At 40.1% G+C, this 18447-nt stretch overlaps 1 protein-coding gene across 6 annotated transcripts in view; it reads left to right on the top strand.

The window, feature by feature from the left end:
• Gm7827 (predicted gene 7827) overlaps positions 1-18447 on the top strand; it is a 79756-nt gene that overhangs the window by 42712 nt on the left and 18597 nt on the right. For 4 of the 6 annotated variants that reach the window (XM_017312935.2, XM_017312932.2, XM_017312933.2 and 1 more), the window contains 6 exons: positions 4941-5055; positions 5867-6040; positions 6925-7007; positions 8786-8838; positions 15966-16002; positions 17597-17658. In XM_017312935.2, coding sequence (XP_017168424.1) covers positions 4941-5055; positions 5867-6040; positions 6925-7007; positions 8786-8838; positions 15966-16002; positions 17597-17658 — 524 coding nt within the window. Of the gene's footprint in view, positions 1-165; positions 2174-4940; positions 5056-5866; positions 6041-6924; positions 7008-8785; positions 8839-15965; positions 16003-17596; positions 17659-18447 lie in introns of those variants that run through there. The other 2 variants (XM_017312934.2, NM_001324526.1) reach the window with 2 other exon arrangements.

Consider the following 18447-nt stretch of genomic DNA (forward strand, 5'->3'; position numbering starts at 1 on the left):
GAAGCACTGAACAATGAAAGAGAACTTCAGACCAATTCCTTTTATAAACATTGATGCAAAAATACTCAAGAAAAGACTTGCAAAACAAATCCAGCAGCACATTAAAAACATCACCCATCATGATCAAGTAGACTTCATCCAGGGATGCAGGAATGATTCAATACATTGCTAGGGTTTCTTCTCAAAGATAAAAATGTTTTTAAAACAGAGTGATGGGTGCATAATTTTAATGACATACTAAGAAAGCACTACTAGATTGTATACTTTCAAAGAATGAACTTAGTACATAAGTGTATTACATACCTGTAAACCCATTATTATTGAAAGATAAATTATGTTTATTTCATGTGTATGTATATCTTGCCTACATGTATGTGTGTTCACTGTGTGCATGTCTGGGCCTGTGACAATGCAAGAGGATTTGGATAGCCTATAATTGGCTTTGAAGATGGTTGTGAGCTGCCTTGTAGGTGTTATTGTAGGTTGCAGGATTTGTAGCTGACAGATATTGAGGATTTCCTTTGTCCTCCAGTAGCAACAGGTTTCCTTCCAATCTTATGAACTCTGGTTAGTAGGGTGAAGAGTCTAGTTAGACCCAGCTCAACCTATTGCACTGTGATGACAGAAAGGTGACCTTCAGAAATCAGTCCTAACCATCACATTGTGTAGACCATCCAACAGTCTTGGCACTAGCCTGTGCTGATAGTTGAGGCTTTATGTAGGACCCTTTGGTTAATGACTCAACAGGTTGCAACCCATTCCTCTTACTGGAGGTGTAACTTGGTGGCACAGGATGTGTAGTTGGAGCCTTGTCTCCTCTGTCAGTTTTTGGCTCCATAAGGATCCCTTGCGGATAAATCCCATATGGATAAATCCCATACGGATAAATCCCATACGGATAAATGTATAGGAGGCTGCTAGAGTAGCCAATTTCCATATAGCTTTTCAAAGGGCCTTTAGTGTTTGTGGTCCCTCCCCTTATTTCCTACTTTACCTAGGCCTGCATGCCAGGGCTGTGGGTGCTTACATAACCGAAGGAAACTGACCCTCTACATTATCAGGTAGGAATCCCTGGGCAGCCAACAAGGGTGACCTGGATACAATGGAGAGACTCAACTCCAGTCAATATCATGTTGATGAATAGGAGGGGCAGGTAACAGAGCCTGAAAGAGGTGAGGGCAGTGGAAGGGTGTACCCCATGCCTCTACCTTTCTCTCCCAATTGCCTATTAAACCCTCCTGTTCTAGCTTTTCTTTCTCTCTTTATAACACTATACACTACTTCCTCTTCCTTGGGAGATAGCATTCTCCCACTGGTTTCTTACAAGATAGTAATCCTGTGTGGTTATTTAGATTGTAGATCTCATTTCAGATCCTTGAACACTAACATCCTTAAAAGAGGCCACATAACATATTTGTGGTGTTGGGTCTGGGTTTGGCAACACAGGATGATCATTTTTGCCCCATCAGGCCAGTTAGGTCCACATATTGGCAGGGCTGCAGGGTTGCAAAGGATATGAACCATCACCTAACTCCCCTCAGTATTCCCTTTGAAGGCCATGCACGAAGATCTAGTGCAGAGTCAAAACTGACAGTGCTTTGCCCAGGCACCCAGGAGGGTGGGCTCCTGCCACCACAGTCTGAGGCAGCCATGCATAGAGCATAAGCATAGCACCATTGTGTGCTCAGAGCATGTCACTGTGGTTATGCTAGCAGAGCTGTACTGCTGCTACCTGCTGAAGTACAGTTCACTTCACAGTGAACTGGCTGTGCTCTCCTGCTTTTTACTTGCAAGACTTGCCTTTTTTTTGTTATTGTTTTGTTTCTTTCTTTAATTATAGAATTTTGGAGGCAGTGATCAGCTAAAGGGAAGGGAAGAGAGGGAAGAGGGTTCGTGGGCGGCCCTAGGCTCCAATAATGGAGGAAGTCCTCAATGATGACACCCAGACAGTAAATATTCGCAGAAGGGGACGCTGGTACACCCGCCTGTGGCATTCATGTCTGGGCCTTAGATGCATGCGTCCTCAAAAAAAAAAGAAATTTCGTCTCCACTGGATTGGCTATGATCCTATAGGTCCATTACAACGAGCAGCTAGTATGGGTGACCTGGATACAGTGGAAAGATTAATCCACTCCAGTCAACATCATGTGGATGAATCTGATAGAAGGAACAGGTAATGCCGCTTGAAATTGGTGAGGGGGGTGGACAGAGGCGGGTGGGACCTGTCAGGTATACTCAGAGACAAACAGGGAGAAAAATCAACTTCCAGGGCCACATCCTAATGGAGGAGAGATGGCATGCTTAGGTTCATTTTCTCTGGGGTCCCCTGCATTGTCTACGTGTTTAATGCTCTTAGGCATATGAGACCTGCATACCCTGGAACACCAGCTCCTAGACCTTAATCAAACTACATCACTTTATTTTTATGTTACACTAAAATTTTCAAGACACTCACCCACAGCATCACACACATAAACATAAACATACACACACAGACACAGACACACACACACACACACACACACACACACACACACACACACACACACACACAGGTGTTTTGCCTATGTGCATTTTTATGCAGCATGTGATAGAATCAGGTTCATGGTCCCCTGGAATTGGAGCTATACATAGTTGTGAGCTGCCATGTGGGTGCTAGCAATCAAAACTGAGTGCTCTAGAAAACATATCTAGATCTCTTAACGGCCAAGCCACCTGTCTAGATTTGTCTTAATATATAGGCCATTAATATTAATATACAACACTGGAAAATTTATCACAAGATAAATCTTCAACCTAAATGGAAAAAATCACTACAAAATCTTAGATCAATATGACCCATTTATGCTAATGGATCAAACAAAGACATTCTGAACTGGAACAATGACCCTGTCCCCCGCCACGACCATCCCTGGTACTCGTCTTATATACATGTTGTTTGTGCATTGATACACATGTGAAGGGACTGACATTGTCTTCCTCTCACTTTTCTGTGCCCCACACATGCAGAACTAAGTGTGTGGTGGTCAGAGGACTTGCCACTTTACAGTTCTTTCCTGGCACATTGTGGGTTCTGGGGACTGAACTCTGACCATCAGAGCCCCTGGTGGGTTCCACCCAATAGTCCCCCAGTTTTAGAGACGTTCACTCACCCTAATCCCATGGTATGTTTGATTTACTCTCTTGGAGCACACTGATTCTCAGACTTGCAGGCAAGTAAGGTTTGGGGATCCCCATGTCCCCACATCTGCATTCAGGTTTCCAGGGCAAGTGTTTTACCAATTGAGTTTTACCAACCATCCCAGCCCCTCATTCTTATTTCCTATTTTTAGGTCGTACTAGGTTATGAAGGGGAATCAATGACACAACTGAAGATTTCCTGTAGTCCACATGCTTCTTGAACATTTTGTAGTTCTAAGAGGCTTTAGGTTGGAGCTTCATATAAATAATAGATGAATAAATTATAAATAATAGTTTCAAGATATTCTTTTGCTTATAGAATGTCTTCTTTAAAGACACTGAATTGTCTAACTGTAGTTTTTTATTCTGTCAGCCCATTCATTCCCCACACATAACTTAGATATCTACTGTGTAGAATACACATTCTGCTCTTTCTCCAGATCTTTCCAGTCTTATACCATTATGTTTCTCTGCCCAGTCAAGCTTCTTTACATTCTATAAATTTAAATGTTAAATGAACTGAAGCATGCTCATTGGAACCCTAGTTTCATTGTGCTTATAGCCTTTTGAATATCAAGCATGGGAGCTAGGATGGCATAGGTTATCACCTTGTAGGGATATTGACCCAATTTTGGTGTGAGTCCAGGAGCACATTGACCATTTTATGGCAAAGCATGAGGTCCTCCTTTGCTACCATCTAGTGCCTGGATTACCATGGATACTGTATCTATTACTTAAGGACTAGGTTGTGCTCCCCCTGCTACCAGGTATGGAAACACTACTCATGGGCATAAAAAAATGGAATGTGGAAACAAACAAAAAAAAATCAAAGAATTGATAACTGAGTGTTTAGAGTTTTGTTTGTTGTTTAGAATTTACATAGATATGAGAGATCATTGCCATTTACCTGTGAATTGTGCCATATTTTGTTCAATGTAAGGCACAAAGGGTTTCATGATAACCCTTTATTTTGTAGAGAAACATTTAAAAATATTGGCAATTATAGTTATAAAATAATAGAAATGATAAATGACATTCCAATCTTAGGGAGGCTAAAATGTGAATGAAAAAGGAATGTGATCCCAGTGTCACTGGCCACTATTTAGGATGAGTTAGGAGGATTATCATGTTCAAGACTTGAATGGTGAAGAGAGTTATTTTTAAAGAAATGTAAACTTCTTTGAATAGAAAAGTTTTATATGTGTACTGTTGATAGAATCCTGTTTTACATTCACTGAAATGTTGTGCTTGTTATAACAAGGAAGAGAAATCATTATCATGATGAGCAAATGCTGAACTCTCAGGAGCTGTAAATGCTTGTAATGTTCTAGCAGAGCTCTTGCCCATCCAACCTGAAGCCTCCCAGCATCCCCGGGTAAGATAACAGCTATGCTTAATCTCCATTCTTTGGATCTGGAAATGGAGTCATGGAGCTCATAGAAATCCCAGGTAGTCACTAGTGAGTACCAGATATTAGAGTAGGATTTGAATTCATGCTGAGATGAACTTACTGGGAACTTTTCTATGATTCTTTGTACAGGGATGAAGGTCGTGAGAGAACACCTGCCTTATGTGGGGATAGCCATGCACTATATCCCTAGCACAGTAAATGAACATTTGAGTAGTCATAAATAAATAAGGCAATTCCAGTTATTTTCTTATATCAGAAGAAAATTAGCTTCATAGTATGTGGTGCTTAAAGGAGATGGGGCTCTTATTTAGCATTTGGGAATGTCCCTAAATGTCCTTTCCATTTGCAGGACGTCACTCCATTATGCATGTGCCCACAACCATCCAGACGTGGTGGCACTATTATTAGAAAATAATTCCAGCATTGATATCCTGGATGATGCAGGCTGTACACCCTTGATTAAGGTAGCTATTGGCCATCTGTTTTGATATGAACTGGACTAGAGGTTGTCCTTGTTTGGTTTCTGTTGCTGTGATAAAACACTGATCAAAAACAACTCAGGAAAGGAAATGGTTATTTGGCTTACATTTACACATCACAGATCATTCTCAAGGGGAACCAGGGCTGGAGCTCAAATCAGGAACTGGAGGGAAGAACTAACTGGAGTTCACAGGAGAATACAGCTTTTCCATGGCTTTTTCCAAGGCTTGCTCAGCCTCTTTTTTTTTTTTTTTTTTTTAATACAACTGAGGACTTTGTCCCAGGCATGTACCAACCCCTAAAATCTGGGCTTTTCTACTTTCATCTAAATTAAATAAAAAAAAAAAAAAGTCCATATAGTTGCCCAGAGGCCAGTTTCATAGAGGCATTTCCTCCAGTGAGGATCTTTCCAGGTGTGTTAAGCTTGTGTCACATTGGCAAAAAGGAAAAAAAAAAAAGAAAGAAAGAAAGAAAAAGAAAAAAAAGAAAAAAAATCCAAACCAAACAACTAATCTCTGCACTGCAACAACGAACCAGCACAGACCTGAATTCTTAGAATATCTAGGTGTGTTGACAGAACCCTTAAATTCTACCACTGGGAAAAAGATGTGGTGGGGAGATTATAAAGTTAGGCAAACCTGGGGGTTCTTAAAAGACCTTGTATCTAAAGAGAGTGGTAATATGCAGAAGTGAAACACTATGTTTTATTTAAGGGAAACTATTCAGTGCAATGGTAGAAAACATCTCTCTTGACTTCCTTGAATTTAAGATGTATTTCTTTGTACAATTTTACAGGCCACCCAACGAGACAATGTGGATTGTGTTTCTGTATTGCTCACCCACAATGCGGATCCAAATCTGATAGATTTCAGTGGGAACACAGCCTTCCACCATGCTGCATCCAGGGGTAACATAAGTATTGTAAAAATGCTCCTTGAGCACAACGTAGACATTGAAGCCAAAACAGAGGTAAAGATCACTCAACTTCATTCCCAGGGCACCTCTAGCAGTGACACGCACATCTATTTCCTACACACAGAAGCTCATGCATTCTCACTGAATCTGTTCAGAGGAACACATTTTTTTTCTCCAACTTTGTTTTTCATATTTTTTTGTAGTTCATTCAAAAAAAAAAAACAGCATAGCGTATTTTATCTCAGAATTGGCCTTGATTTTAAAATTCAAAAATAAAGGATTTAGGACCATACAAACATCACATATACACAGACAATAAAAATAAATTCATTTCAAGTTAAATGATTGTAGAATAAATAGAAATGTGTTGGTGCAAAGAAGGTACTGATATGTGTTTGGCTTAGGATAAGGGTAGACTGGAAAATGAAAGAGGTGACAGGCAAATTAAGAAATTTGGTCATTGGAGAAAATATGCCAAAAACGTTATTTAAGTTTTAAAAAGTTTTGGTGTACATGGGAGATGCTGTCCCGCTTGTGAGATAAATTCTTAGTTTAGAAAAGAAATTTATTTGAAATACAGGTTGAGAAACTCTGCCCCAGACCCCTCCTGAGCACACTCCTTCAACAGGGGCATAGCATAGTGTACTCTGTATTCTGGGCTGTGGCAATGGAGGCCCCACTCCACGGAGCTAAGAAGATTGCAATCCTTGAGTGTTTGGGGAGAGTTGTGGAAGGGAGTGGTGTTATAGGCAGTGTTGGACAGGGAAAAAGTGTGTCAAAGGGAAAAGACAGCTGTGTGTGGGAAAGTGCAGCAGGTGTTGTAGGGTGAATGATCCCTTGTGACTCTTTTCTTGTCTATTTATCTTCACAAAATCGGTGATGAGCAGATTGTTGAGAAACAAGTAGTTTTGTAAAATGCAATATTTTTTCCTTTATAGTATGGCATGACACCGTTGCAACTTGCAGAATTTGAAGAGAAACCTGAAATGGTAGAATTTTTAGCAGCGAAGTGTGCAAAAAGGTACAGTTTCTTCCTTTCTTCAATCTTAGTGCTGCTCTTGAGGGTGACAATTGCTTAAGTCAGGAGTATTAAAATGATAGGGAGATTGTAAGAAACTCAGAGGCACATAATTAGGAAGCTTAGCACACATGAAGTGGGAGCTGGAAAAGAGACAGTTTCACCACAACAAAAAATAGCATGCACCAGGGATCACTGCCTAGTTCAGGAGTTCACCTCATGAGCCATCCACCAAGCCAAAGGATAACCAAGATCAGTTGTTGCTCCATTGCCATATTTTTAATTTTGACAGTGTTTGTCACTGAATTAAGGGCCATAGGTGTCATTGGCAAATGTTCTATTATGGATAAACACCCACAGTCCCTAAATCTGAAATTTTATAACTTATGACCCCAAAGATGACAGCATAAGCCATTTCTTTAGAATTATACTGTACATAATCACAGGTAACAAACAGTGTTTCCAAATGATGTCTGAGTCTTGAAATGTCCAAGTCAGCAGAAAACTACCTTTCACTGGGAGATGTTCTTAAACTGTCCTAGCACAGGTACCCAGCAACTTTGGTGATTCCGCAGTTCAAGACATTTTTCTTCCACATTTCAGATGGAGCTTTCAAAATGGATATATAAGTAGTTCATTTCTTTCCACAGAGTTTACTACACTAGCATTATAAATCTTGTACTGAATTCTGTGAATGTTTATCTCTGAAAGAGGTTGCTCTTACAATGCCACATGCATGCCCTTTCCATATGGAATACATCTGTTTATGCTGAAATTTTCTTTTTAGTAGACATGTATACCTGTTGTTTATGTTTAGCCATAATTCCCAATAACAGTTCTGTGTTTTAAGACACATTTCAAACCTTTAATGATTTATGTAAAATTTTTATTTTATTTTTTTCTTATTCATGTTACATCTAGTTCACTGCCCCCCCTCCTGGTCACCCAATCCCACACTTTTTCCCTGTTCCTCCTACACTTCACCTCTGAGCAGTTTGGGACTCCGTGTATGTCCACAGCCTGGCACTTCCTCTCTCTCTGAGGACAGAAAAGCAGCTCAGCTAGAAGGATATATCCCAGGTAGAATGAAAAGCTTTTTTTGATACCCCCCATCCCAGTTGATTGGAACCCATACGAAGACCTAGCTGCCCCTCTGCTACATAGGTGCACAGAGATGTCTGTCTGGGTCATGTTTTGTTCTTTGGTTCTTTGTTCCATCCCTAAAAGCCCCAAGGGTTCAGGTTATTTGAGTCTGGTGGTCAGTCATCCTCTGGAGTTCCTATCTCCTTCAGGCCTGGAATCCTTCCTCCTAGACTTCCATAAGTGTCTACAGCCATACCACCCTGAGCACGCCCAATCTTGTCTTTAATACTTTTAGTGTGTGTGTGTATGTGTATGTGTGTATGCACTTTTGTTTGTGTTTTAATTAAGAGCTAATTATTCCTATTTGGAAAAGGTGGGAGGATAGCAATCAGCAATCATAGTCAATTATAAAAAAGGGAATTCAAAATTTTGTCTAGTCCTGTTGACCCATGCATTTTATCCCAGAACTTGGAAAGTAGGACATAAACATTTTTCTGTGAGTTAAGGCCAAATGCTCCATAGAGCAGTTTTCAAACCAGCATGGATACATAGTGAGATCCTGATTTAAAAAAATATATTGTTTGTAAACATCTAAAGTAAGATACAGAAGAGACACAAATATAAAGTACTTAAAACACTTGCTAAATGTTTTTCTTATGACTAGCACAATAATGCTAACTTTAAAATCTATGTCACAGCACTGGATCATCAGCTCAGAGAACTGAAGTGAAGCATGTCAGGTTTAACGAAGGTAAGGTTTTTATAGTGAATATAAATATGGTATATAGTAGCCAGTCCTATTACCCTAAATAAGAGTAGAGATTAAGCTCCTTTCCCACTGAGTCCAGACAAGGCAGCTCAACTAGCAGACAGGAATCCAAATGCAGACAACAGTGTGAAGCTGTCCTCCCTTCAGTTTATAGAGAACCCACATGAAGACCAAGCTGCACATCTGCTACATATGGGGAGGGGGTCTATGTGCAGCCCATGCATGCTCTTTGATTGGTGGTTCAATCTCTGTGAGCCCTCATGGGCCCAGGCTAGTTGATTGTGTAGGTTTTCTTGTGGTGTCCCTGACCCCTCAGTCACAATGTCCTCCTTTGAGTTCAATGCCCTTCCCCAACTCTTCCACAAGACCCTCCAAACTCCCCTTGATGTTTGTCTGTGGTTCTGTACATTTGTTTCCATCCTCTGCTGGATGAAGCCTCTTAGAAGTGTTATCCTAGGCTCCTGTCTACAAGCATAGCAGACCATCATTAATGGTGTCAAAGACTGGCTCTCTCCCACAGTGTGGGTCTCAAGTTGGGCCAGTTATTGGGTGGCGATTCCCTTAATCTCTGTTCCATTGTAATCCTTGAATATCTTGTAGGTAGGATAAATTTTGGGTTGATGTTTTTGTGAGGGCATTGGTATTCCCCTCCTTCCACTGGAAGTCCCTCCTGGCTACAGGAGATGACCGCTTAGGGCTCCATATCACCTGCTGCTAGTTGACTCACCCCTATAGATTCCTAAGAGCCCCCACTGTCCCTGGTCTTAGTTTCATAACAGAGGTGCTTCCCCTCAGGTATCTCTTCTCCCTGATACCACCCTACTCTTGCTCCCCACCTTAGTTCTCCTCTCCATCTCCCACAAATTTCCCTCCCTAAATCAAATCCTGATGTCTATTTTATTTTCCCTTCTGAGTGTTAATCAAGCATTTTCCTTTTGCGCCCTCATGTTTTAGCTTCTTTAAGTCTGTGGATCTTAGCATGATTATTCTGTACTATATGTCTGAAAAAGTACTCACTTCTAAGTGAGTACATACCATGCCTGTGTTTCTGGGTTTGGATTACATTACTCCAGATGATATTTTCAAATCTCATCCATCAGCCTGCAAATTTCATGGATTCCTTCTTTTATACAGTGGAATGATATTTCACTGTGTAGGTATACTGCATTTTCTTCATCTATTTTTCAGTTAAAGTCCATCTCGGTTGTTTTCTGTTTCTGGCTATGACATATATAGGTTTTATTAACAGAGTTGAGCAACAGTCCTTGAGGTGTTATGGTGGAGCATGTTTTGGGTATATGCCCACGAGTGGTATAGCTGTGTCTTGAGGTAGAACTATTCCTAATTTTCAGAAAACAAACAAACAAACAAACAAACAAACAAAAACCCTACCAAATTACTTTTCAAAAGGGGTTGTAAATGTGTGCCCCCCCACTATCAATGGAAGAGTGTTCCCCTTGCTCAATATTCTTGACAGCTTGTCTGTCACTGTTCAGGAAATTGTCTACTGTACCAATGAATCAAGGATATTTCCCACCTTCTCTTCTAGTAAATTTAGTGTATCTGGTTTAGTGGTCTAGAGGTCTTTGGTGCTTGTGAACTTGAGTTTTGTGCAGGGTGATAAATATGGATCTATTTGCATTCATCCTCATGTAGACTTCCAGTTAGACCTGCAACATTTGTTGAAGATATTTTCTTTCTTTTTTCCATCGTATGACTTTTATGTCAAAATCAAGTGTTGGCGGGTGTGTGAACTTATTTTTGGGTCTTCGATTTGATTCCACTGATCAACTTGTTCGTTTCCATGTAGTTATACCATGCAGTTTTTATTCTGATTGCTCTGTGGTACGTCTTGAGATCAGGGATGATGATACATCCAGGAATTATTTTATTATATCTAGTTATCTTGCATTTTTTTGTTTTTGATAGAAAGCTAAGAATTGCTGTTTCACATTCTGTAAGTAATTGTGTTGGAATTTTGATGTGAAATGTATTGAATCTGAAGATGGTTTTGGTAAAGTGGTCATTTTCACTGTGTTAACCTTGTCCATCCATGAGCACAGGAGATCTTTCCATCTTCAGATGTTTTCTTCAACTTCTTTTTCAGGGAATTGAAGTTTTTGGTAGACATGTCTTTCAGTAGGTTGGTTAGAGTTATCCTGAGATATTTTAGATTGTCTGTGGCTGTTGTGAAGGGTTTTGTTTCTTGTCCCTTTTATCTTTTGTATCAAGGAGGGCTACTGATTTCTTTGGGTCAATTTTTTTATACAGCCATTTTGCTGTAGGGGTTTACCACCTTTGGTGTAGGCATTCTTTGGTAGATTGTTTGAGGTCTCTTATATATGTGGGCAGCCTTGTTTAGTCTCTTCAGTTTCTCTCCATTTAAGTTGTTGGCTATTGGCTTGTCATATATTGTGGGGAGCCGCCCTCACATTCGCCGTTGCAAGATGGCGCTGACATCCTGTGTTCTTAGTGGTAAACAAATAATCTGCGCATGTGCCAAGGGTAGTTCTCCACCCCATGTGCTCTGCCTTCCCCGTGACGACAACTTGGCCGATGGGCTGCAGCCAATCAGGGAGTAATACGTCCTAGGCGGAGAATAATTCTCCTTAAAAGGGACGGGGTTTCGCCATTTGCCCTTTTGCACTCTTGCTTTTGCTCTTGCGCTCTTGCGCTCTGGCTCCTAAAGATGTAAGCAATAGAGCTCTTGCACTCTTGCACTCTTGCTCTGGCTCTTGCGCTCTTGCGCTCTGGCTCCTAAAGATGTAAGCAATAGAGCTCTTGCACTCTTGCACTCTTGCTTTTGCTCTTGCACTCTTGCGCTCTTGCGCTCTGGTTCCTAAAGATGTAAGCAATAGAGCTCTTGCTCTCTTGCACTCTGGCTCCTGAAGATGTAAGCAATAAAGCTTTGCCGCAGAAGATTCCGGTTTGCTGCGTTCTTCCTGGCCGGTCGCGAGAACGCGGGTAAGAATATATTACCTTTATTTTGGTTAGATGTGCAAATTTTATCACTGAAATCTCCAAGACTTTCAACATGAAGGGGTGTTTGATTTTATTAAAGGTGTTTTTCAGCGTGCAATGTGACAAACATGTGAATTTTGTCCCAAGCCCCCATCCTGCCAACTGCAGATATCCATTCATTCTCATGGCCATCATGTCATCTCGCCCGTGTCTCCCTACATCTGATACTGAAACACCCCATTTCCCTGACAATCCCCATTCCCACCTAGTTTCTCCTTCCATTTTGCTCCTATGACTACTTTATTCTCTGTTCTAAGTCAGGTTCAAACAACCTTGTTTGGTCCTTAACTCTTGTTTATCTCCTTTTAGTCTGTGGAGTATAGTATGGTTATCCTCTACTTTATTACTAATATCCATTTATAAGTGAGTACAAACCATCCATGTTTTCGGGGTCTGGGTTACTTCATTCAGGATGATATTCTCAAGTTCTATCCATCTGCCTGCAAAATTCATTGTCTTTACTATTAATAGGTGAATAGAATTTCATCGTATACACCGACCACATTCTCTTTTGCCATTTTTAAAGAATAATTTTTATTTTTAAAATTCTATGGGCACATGTGACCCTTGAAACCCGAGGAAGACATTCTCCTAGAGTTGGAGTTGGAGTTTTAGAGACAGTACTGAGAACTGAACTGCAGTCCTCTGGAAGAGCACTGAGTGTGCTTACCTGCTGAGCCGTGTCTCAGGACTATAATTCTTATTTTTTTTAATTTAATCTAATTTTTTTCACTTATTCACTTTATTTTTTAATTTACTTATTTATTTTCTTTATCTGCATTTCAAATTTTATCCCCTTTTTTCATTTCCCCTCCACCACCACCACCCCAATTCCATCCCTCCTCCCCCTTGCCCACTAACCCACTGACTCCCCCCTGTCCTGGCATTCCCCTACACTGGTGCCGATCACAAGACCAAAGGCCTCTCCTCTCCTTGATGTCCCACAAGTCCATTCTCTGTTACATATGCAGCTGGAGCCATGGGTCCCACCATGTGTACTCTTTGGTTGGTGGTTTAGTCCCTGGGAGCTCTGGAGTTACTGGTTGGTTCATATTTTTGTTCCTCCTATGGAGCTGCAAACCACTTCAGCTCCTTGTGTCCTTTCTCTAGCTTCTCCATTGGAGACCCTGTGCTCAGTCCAATGGTTGGCTGTGTGCATTTACCTCTGTATTTGTCAGGCACTGGCAAAGCCTCTCAGGAGGCAGCTCTATCAGGCTCCTGTCAGCAAGCACTTGTTGGCATCCACAATAGTGTCTGGGTTTGGTAACTGTATATGGGATGGATCCCCAGGTGGGACAGTCACTGGATGGCCTTTCCTTCAGTTTTGCTCCAAACATTGTCTCTGTATCTCCTCTCATGGGTATTTTGACCCCCCCTTCTAGGAAGAACCGAAGTAGTCACACTGTGGTCTTCATTCTCTTGAGCTTCATGTATTCTGTGAATTGTATCTGAACTTCTGGGCTAATATCCACTTATCAGTGAGTGCATACCATGTGTGTTCTTTTGTGATTGGGTTACCTCACTCAGGATAATATTTACTAGTTCCATTCATTTGCCTAAGAACTTCATGAATTCATCGTTTTTAATAGCTGAGTAGTACTCCATTGTGTAAATGTACCACATTTTCTGTATCCATTTCTCTTTTGAAGGACATCTGGGTTCTTTCCAGCTTCTGGCTATTATAAATAAGACTGCTATGAGCATAATGGAGCATGTGTCCTTATTACGTGTTGGAGCATCTTCTGGGTATATACACAGGAGTGATATTGCTGGGTCCTCTGATTAGTACTATGTCCAATTTTCTGAGGAATCACCAAACTGATTTCCAGAGTGGGTGTACCAGCTTGCAATCCCACCAGCGATGGTGGAATGTTTCTCTTTCTTCACATCCTCACCATCTGCTCTCACTTGAGTTTCTGATCTTAGCCATTCTGAAGAGTTCTCACGAGTCTAACATCTTGAGTTCTTAGTATACATTGGATAGTAGCCCTCTATCAGCTGTAGAATTAGTAAAGATCTTTTCCCAGTCTGTTGGTTGCCGTGTTGTCCTATTGACAGTGTCCTTTGCCTTACAGACGCTTTGCAATTTTATGAGGTCCCATTAGTCAATTCCTTTTTTTTTTATTTTCCAATTTTTTATGAAGTATTTTCTTCATTTACATTTCAAATGCTGTCCGGAGAGTCCCCATACCTTCCCCTCCTGCTGCTCCCCTACCCACCCACTCCCACTTCTTGGCCCTAGTGTTCCCCTGTACTGGGGCATATAAAGTTTGCAAGAGCAAGAGGCCTCTCTTCCCAATGATGGCTGTCTAGGCCATCTTCTGATACATATGCAGCTAGAGACACGAGCTCTGGGGGTACTGGTTAGTTCCTATTGTTGTTCCACCTATAGGGCTGCAGACCCCTTCAGCTCCTGGGTACTTTCTCTAGCTCCTCCATTGGGGGCCCTGTGTTCCATCCAATGGCTGACAGTAAGCATCCACTTCTGTGTTTGCCAAGCACTGGCATAGCCTCACAAGAGACAGCTATATCAGGGTCCTTTCAGCAAAATTTTGCTGGCGTATGCAATAGTGTCTGCTTTTGGTGGTTGATTATGGGATGGATCCCCAGGTATGGCAGTCTCTGGATGGTCCATCCTTTTGTCTCAGCTCCAGACTTTGTCTCTGTAACTCCTTCCATGGGTATTTTGTTTCCAATTCTAAGAAGGGGCTAAGTGTCCACACTTTGGTCTTTGTTTTTCTTGAGTTTCATGTGTTTTGCAAATTGTATCTTGAGTGTTCTAAGTTTCTGGGCTAATAGCCACTTATCAGTGAGTATATATCATGTGAGTTCTTTTGTGATTGGGTTACCTCACTCAGGATGTTATCCTCCAAATACATCCATTTGTCTAGGAATTTCATAAATTCATCGTTTTTTTTAATTTTTATTTTTTTATTATTAGGTATTTATTTCATTTACATTTCCAATGCGATCCCAAAAGTCCCCCACACCCTCCCACACCCACTTCCCACCCACCTACTCCCACTTCTTGGCCCTGGCGTTCCCCTGTACTGAAGCATATAAAGTTTGCACAACCAATGGGCCTCTCTTTCCACTGATGGCTGACTAGGCCATCTTCTGATACATATGCAGCTAGAGACATGAGCTCTGGTGGGGTACTGGTTAGTTCATATTGTTGTTCCACCTATAGGGTTGCAGATCCCCCCAGCTCCTTGGGTACTTTCCTCTATCATCTTCATAAGATTGGATTAAAAGACATTTTATTTTGCTTTGATTGTGTTAGGATGTCCAGAGCTTGTAATAGTAGAATACCTGGGCTCTGGATGTGTCATATTGATTTAGTTCTACTTGACTGTGTTCTTATGCTGGCCTTTAGCTACCTGGTTATCCCTGGGAGTTTTTTGCACAGGAGTCCTGAGGTGGGCTGCCTTTGCCTGGACATTGGAAATCAGGAAACAGTGTATGTCTCCAAGAAACTGGGAAGAGCATTAGATGCTCCTGGTGCAGTAGGCCTGCTTAATTTGGGTTTAATTGTAGCCAAAGAATGGCACACAGGGGAGAACAACTTGCAGATCAACTCTGGGTTTTACTCTTTTTAGGAGTGGGGTTGAGACACGGGCTCACTAAATGTAGCTCTGTTTGTCCAGGGAGTCACAGTTTCTCCATCTGTTTTTGCCTCCTAAGGGTTGAGATTCAAATTACGTGCCACCAGACTCAATCTATAATTCTTTCCAGAACCATTAGCCTAGAGTTAAAAAGAATCACAAGAAGTTATTTTTGAAACAGTTGTTTATTCTGGTCAGGATTGTGCTCTCTATCAGGCTGAGAGAGTTCATTGAGGATCATCAGAAATGTGTATGTGTATTTATTTTTAGGCATTAATGTTTGATAAATTATTGTCATCTTCAATTTGAAATATACAGGGAATGAATGGGTCTATGCAAAGTAATTCGCTAAAAATGAATATTTACTCTTGAATAGTCTCTAGATTGGTCTCATAGAAATTGATACTAACAATGAGTCTGATTGCTTTTATATGTAATGTTTTTCTATAGTTGTAATAAAACATATTTGGTTTTTCTTTTCAGAAGTCTTATATTTTGAAGAGGAAAGGCCTTTGTCCTGGTAAGGTTTAACAATTCCTTAATAGTAGGTAAATTCAAAGATAAGAAGCAAATTCTTGTTGTGAGTACTTTGAGACCTGTGTCTTACAAGTCCCACAATATTATGAATATATTTTTTAGCTTGGAAACTTGCTCAGTTTAGTTCATAGGAACATGAACACTGTATTCACCCACCATTTCCAAGAACCAACTCTGCAGTTTGGAAAAAGAGCCTGCTGGGATTAGCTATGCACATGGATGTCCATTTAAGATTCATTGGCTTTTCAAAGCCTTACTGAATTCAATTTGTGAACTAAGACCCACACTAGTAGCTATCATTTCAGACATTTCTCTTGTCTGAGAGTTTACATAATTCTGGATGCTTCTCAGTTGTCAGTCATCACTACAGGATGCCAACAAATTTCTTTCCACTTCTGACAGAACTTTACATGCAAAGGACTTTTTTGTCAGGGGTAGCATCTTTCATAGCTGTTGGAAGACACCCATGTTTTCCAGAATGCTCCATCCATCAATGATCTGTTCACGTGATCTGTTTTCCATAGTAATGAATCCTTTAACTCTCAGTACATTATCTGAATGACAGTGTATCTAATAGTTATCTTTCTACAAAGGAGGCTTTTGTCTTACACATCAGTTGGACATGACCATAGAGGTGAAGGCCCATCCACTCCTGTCCAGGATGCTAGGTTAGACACAGCTTGATAGAAAACTAAAAGTTGTATTTCGAGCTAATTCTGTGCACATTAGGATTCATTACTTCCACAAGAGAGGACAACTATATTGTCCTCTTTATTTGTGCTATGTATCAACAAAACATTTTCTAAACATTATTAAATAGCTTACTGAATCCAAAGGTAATGTGGAAAGTGAAGATTCAAAAAATTTCAGGACTTAAAGCTCTTCAGAGACTCCTTGAAAAATACATATGTTGACTTCTTTTTAGTTCTAAACAGTTCCACAGTAAAACTGAAAGTGTCAACTAAATTTTATTGTTCTTTGCTCTTGTTACTCTCTTATTATTTTCCTAGAAATGCTTGTTTGGCATAGAAACAAGCAGACTGTGATATCAGGATTCAGTCATGCATGAGATAAGAAGGGGCAGCTTGAACATTATGAAAGCTCTGGTGGGTTGGTTAGAGTTCCTGAAATCTATTTGATGGTCCACAAAACATCCACTTGTGTGGTAACATCATAGTCAATGAAATGTGCACAAAGTATCATGAGAGAAGTACTTTGCTGTTCCAGGGGCAAGGACTGACATTGAGTCAACTGATTAAAAAAAAAAAAATCTGTCTGTATCATAACAAAGTCAGACGAGGTATCAGTGAGTGTGCGTGTGTGCATGCATGCTTGTCTGTATCTGTGTGTAGTTTTGTTGGGCTATATTTTGTGGGCTAAATTCTTCCCTTTCTTCCACATGAGGAGAAGTTGTAAGGAAAGTGTCCCCAAACGTAATGAACTGGTTAAAGAACAAGTTAATAGTTTTTATTGATTTGTAATGTAACATAAATTAGGAAATCAAACAACAAAGAATTCAAAGTCTTTGATTACTGTTTTATATGAAATTAAAATAACACTCTTAAAATATGCCACAGTGGAGCAAGACCACCAGGACAGCTTAAATCCATCTTGAAAAACTCTGTCCAGTATAATACAGGTAAGTTTAAGAGTAAGTACTCTATTGATTCTATCCCAATCATAAAAAGAGTTTTGTTCCTGCTAGAATAGAAACTAAGGAAATCAGATATGCCAATAGTAGTTATATCCTTTCTTAATTTGCTGTCAAACATTTTTAGGAATTGTTTCTAAGAAATTTAAAATTGTATCACCTGAAATATGTTTGTTTATTTAAAATGAACTACGGATATATGTAGTGTCTTTTTATAAGTAAAAAGATTTTTCACCTATTCCACAGTGTAGATCCTCTCTAGTTAAATAACAGCAAGTTGACTTTGGTATGAAATGGATTTTTACTTAATTTTTATAATTGATATATATTACTGACTACATATTGTTGTATGTGTATCGGTGTCCATAAAATGTGGTCATGTTAAGCAAACAAAAATAGAGTATTTAATTACTTTCACTATGTTTTGAGGACTTAATGTCAGTACGGCACTCGGAATTTTTTTTCCTTCATAGGATTTCTGAATTTCCACTTATTTGATAATTCATACGTTATCTTCTGGTTATTTTTATTTGTCTTCCATTTAATGTGAATATCCTGATACAATAAATAACTGGCTCAATTAGGAACTTTTAAAAAACTGAATGGTGTGTGAGTTTTGTAGGTAGTGCTATAGAATGAAAACTGCCATTCTCAGTATTCTATGCAACAGCCTCCATATGGGCTACTCTGACAGCACCTTTTCCCTGTAGTTCTATTAGTTACCAAATTTATAGTGATACTTGGTTTACATGCTACAAGACATAATTTGCAGAAAAA

This window comes from Mus musculus, chromosome 8, assembly GCF_000001635.26.
Source record: "Mus musculus strain C57BL/6J chromosome 8, GRCm38.p6 C57BL/6J".
NCBI lineage: Eukaryota > Metazoa > Chordata > Mammalia > Rodentia > Muridae > Mus > Mus musculus.